Raw genomic sequence first — 2,881 nt, forward strand, 5'->3', positions numbered from 1 at the left:
AAAACGCTCACAAACGTCCTGCACAGCGAAACTCGCAGAAAATGGGCCAAGAATTGCTGTCATAGTTGCTAGCCATGTTGTATCCGATGTTGACCCAACTCACCAAGTCGAAGATTCTATTCAAAGTCCATCTGTGGGTCAGGAACAAGAAGTGATTTGAGATGATTAACGTCACAGCTGTCAGTCCTCAACATGATCTCTTCCCTATCCCTCTTTTCTTCGACTTGCCATCATTACAAATCCAAAAAACCCAATTCAAAAAGCAAGTAATTAGAAGCCAAAATGGAGACGATGATCAAGTTAGAGAGAGAGAGAGAGAGAGAGAGAGAGAGAGGAACCCGAAAAAGTGATGCTAGGGTGGTTTAGGGGTTCTCTTTGCCGTTCGTCGAGTAGGGGTTGCAAGAGAGGTTTTCGAACAAGGAAAGAAAAAACGCTAACTGGGTCTTTGCAATAACCAATTTATATATGAGGATAATTTGGTCATTTTAAATTTTAAAAAAACCCTATTTCTGTCATATCGTTGTGCATGCCGTGTGCATGGACTGTGCATATCCCAAAAATTCTATTTTAGTCCTAAGATTAAGGAAATGGTCAATTTCTATCAATTTCCTAAAAAAAATCACAAGAATTGCGTATGTTACATTAATAGTGTTGGCGAGTCAATATTACATAATGCTATTCCATAGTACACTGTCTTGTATACAGTACAGTATGAAGCATGTAAACATCAGTTTGTATAAAATGTTTTTTGCTAGTAATCATCTTCTTCTTCGTCTCTTGATCCAGTGAATCTCCTTGCAACAGCAGCAACAGCACCAAGAAACACAAAGAAAGCAAAAAGTTGGAACCCGCCACCCATGCCAATGACAACACCAGGACCTGGGGCGAAAAATGAAAATGGAGACCAACCCCAGCCTCCGAAGAACGGTACTCCATAGCCATATCCATAGCCACCAACTAGAGGTGGTGCTACTGGAGGATTGATGTATATATTGGTCCTACAAATTATAGACACACAAATAAGTTAACATATCTTTAGATATAAACTTAAACGCATTACAAAAGGGAGCTACCAATCCAAAAATCATGCCAAAAAATGACTAGTTCCACAATGAACAATATATTTTTTGATGGCACAAGGAATGATTTGATCTCAGTGATCTAAAGTAAGATAATAAAACTCATATAACAATAAAATATCTAGGGTGGTGCCAACCACACACCTCTTTTTATCTTCCACACACCCATCTCAATTTCCGGTCATCGGTTAAATGAATTGAAGAAGACCAAATGATTGAAATTAACATTGGTGCATGAAGGTAAAATTGGGTGTGTAGATAGCACCACCCAATATCTAACAGCCAATAGTTCGTGACTTTTGGTATGAAAAGGATATTAGAACGAAATGGTAATAGTTCAAGCATGGAAGGCTGGTTAGCTAAATCAGTATTATCCGGGGCACTAATGAACTTTGTCAAGTTAGCTAGAACACGTACTCCGCTCTTTGCGTTCAAGTTCCATTACCACTTCTGGTAGTTTTGATTAATTTAGCTTGGATTATCGCTTATATAAAAAACACAAACAGTTTTTTTCTTTTTTCAACCCGAAAATGATGTCCCAACCCAATCCTCAAAGTGATCATCTCTTATCCATATGTCATAGGTTGCCATAAATTTTACAAGGGAACCGATTTCATTAAAAACTTAACCTGAAAAGTTTAATAGGAGGCCCTTCTAAGTTGCAACCCTGGATTCTTGTAGTAGCACTTAATTATTTCCTAATTGATCTCTCCACAACTTAAAGCCATTAGAATTTTAAATTCCGATACATGACTCTAAGAAAGTATAAAATCAGTAGCAGGAACTTACTAATAACTTTTTTAACCAAACGCAGCAATCCAATCCAAACACTGAAATAATCGAATTTAAACTTTTACAATTTTTAATTACCTTGAATTGTTATTGATCCTAGGGGACGAAGACCGAGGAGTCGAAGACCGAAACGCCTGGCCTCCAACTCTTCCACCAGATTTGGCAGCTGATGCATCATGAACTGAGCCCAATGTCAACACCCCAGCTGCCAGTGTCACCATTGCCAACTTTGCCAATTTGTTCTCATCCTTTCTGGGCGTTTCATCAATTCTTTTGCATGAGATGAAAGTGTTATTAATGAGAATCTTGGTTTTGGGTTTGTGGGGTGGGGTGAGAACGTTGGCTAGAAAGCTCTGTTGAGATGAGGATATGGAGGACGACATGCTTACTTGTTTGAAGTGCAGTTCTTCTGTTTTCGTTTAAAATGTTGTTTTTATGACTCTGAGGTTGCCACGTGGGATAATGTTAGAGGTTCATTACACCTGTGGTGTAGATCCACTCGCTTGTTAAGTTAAGACTTCGAGATGGGCTATACACAAACTTTAAATTGAGAATTTATTTCTAGTCATCGAATTAAAATGGATGGCTCCTACTAAAACGGAAAAAAATCATACGATCGGGTTAAAATAACCTAGTACTCGGTTGAGTTACATTGTATATGCAAATGAATATAGTGGGAAGATCGAATTTACGATTGCCATTTCATCCCCCGACAAATCGTTGAGGTAAGGCGACGACGTTGGGGTTAGAGGACAGTGATTTTCTCCGGTGAGTGTGATTTTGGTCATGTGGTGGTGTTGTATCTTTGAAACATTTAATGATATTTGAAATGCAAACCCTTTTAAAGCAGTACATTGACTTAATGCCAAATTTGTATTAAGCTTGGTTTGCATTTGGCTGGTCTAAGCTCGGAGAGTAATAGAAACTAGCAAAGTTATGCTGGCTCGTTAAGAAGCAAGCAAAGCTTAGGTGTTTCTATGTTTGGCTCGTCAGCATCTTCAAGAGTCCTT

The 2,881-nt window shown here is 38.5% G+C and overlaps 1 protein-coding gene across 1 annotated transcript; it reads right to left on the bottom strand.

Moving 5' to 3' along the window:
• Positions 1-619: 619 nt before the first annotated feature.
• LOC103938712 lies at positions 620-2,274 on the bottom strand. Its single transcript, XM_009348738.3, has 2 exons — positions 1,950-2,274; positions 620-998 (listed from the first exon to the last, which is right to left on the bottom strand). The coding sequence occupies exons 1-2, from the start codon at positions 2,252-2,254 to the stop codon at positions 752-754; spliced, it is 552 nt and encodes a 183-aa protein (XP_009347013.2). The 5' UTR covers positions 2,255-2,274; the 3' UTR covers positions 620-751.
• Between the last annotated feature and the right edge of the window lie 607 nt (positions 2,275-2,881).

Source organism: the organism of the source record quoted next, unplaced genomic scaffold (assembly GCF_019419815.1).
Source record: "Pyrus x bretschneideri cultivar Hongxiangsu unplaced genomic scaffold, Pyrus_bretschneideri_v1 Contig46, whole genome shotgun sequence".
NCBI lineage: Eukaryota > Viridiplantae > Streptophyta > Magnoliopsida > Rosales > Rosaceae > Pyrus > Pyrus x bretschneideri.

Excerpts from the sequence above, each read along its gene's own strand:
- LOC103938712 (XM_009348738.3), bottom strand. The coding sequence starts at position 2,254 with ATGTCGTCCTCCATATCCTCATCTCAACAGAGCTTTCTAGCCAACGTT. Across the intron at positions 999-1,949 it reads AGGATCAATAACAATTCAAG|GACCAATATATACATCAATC; the intron begins GTAATTAAAAAT and ends TATAATTTGTAG.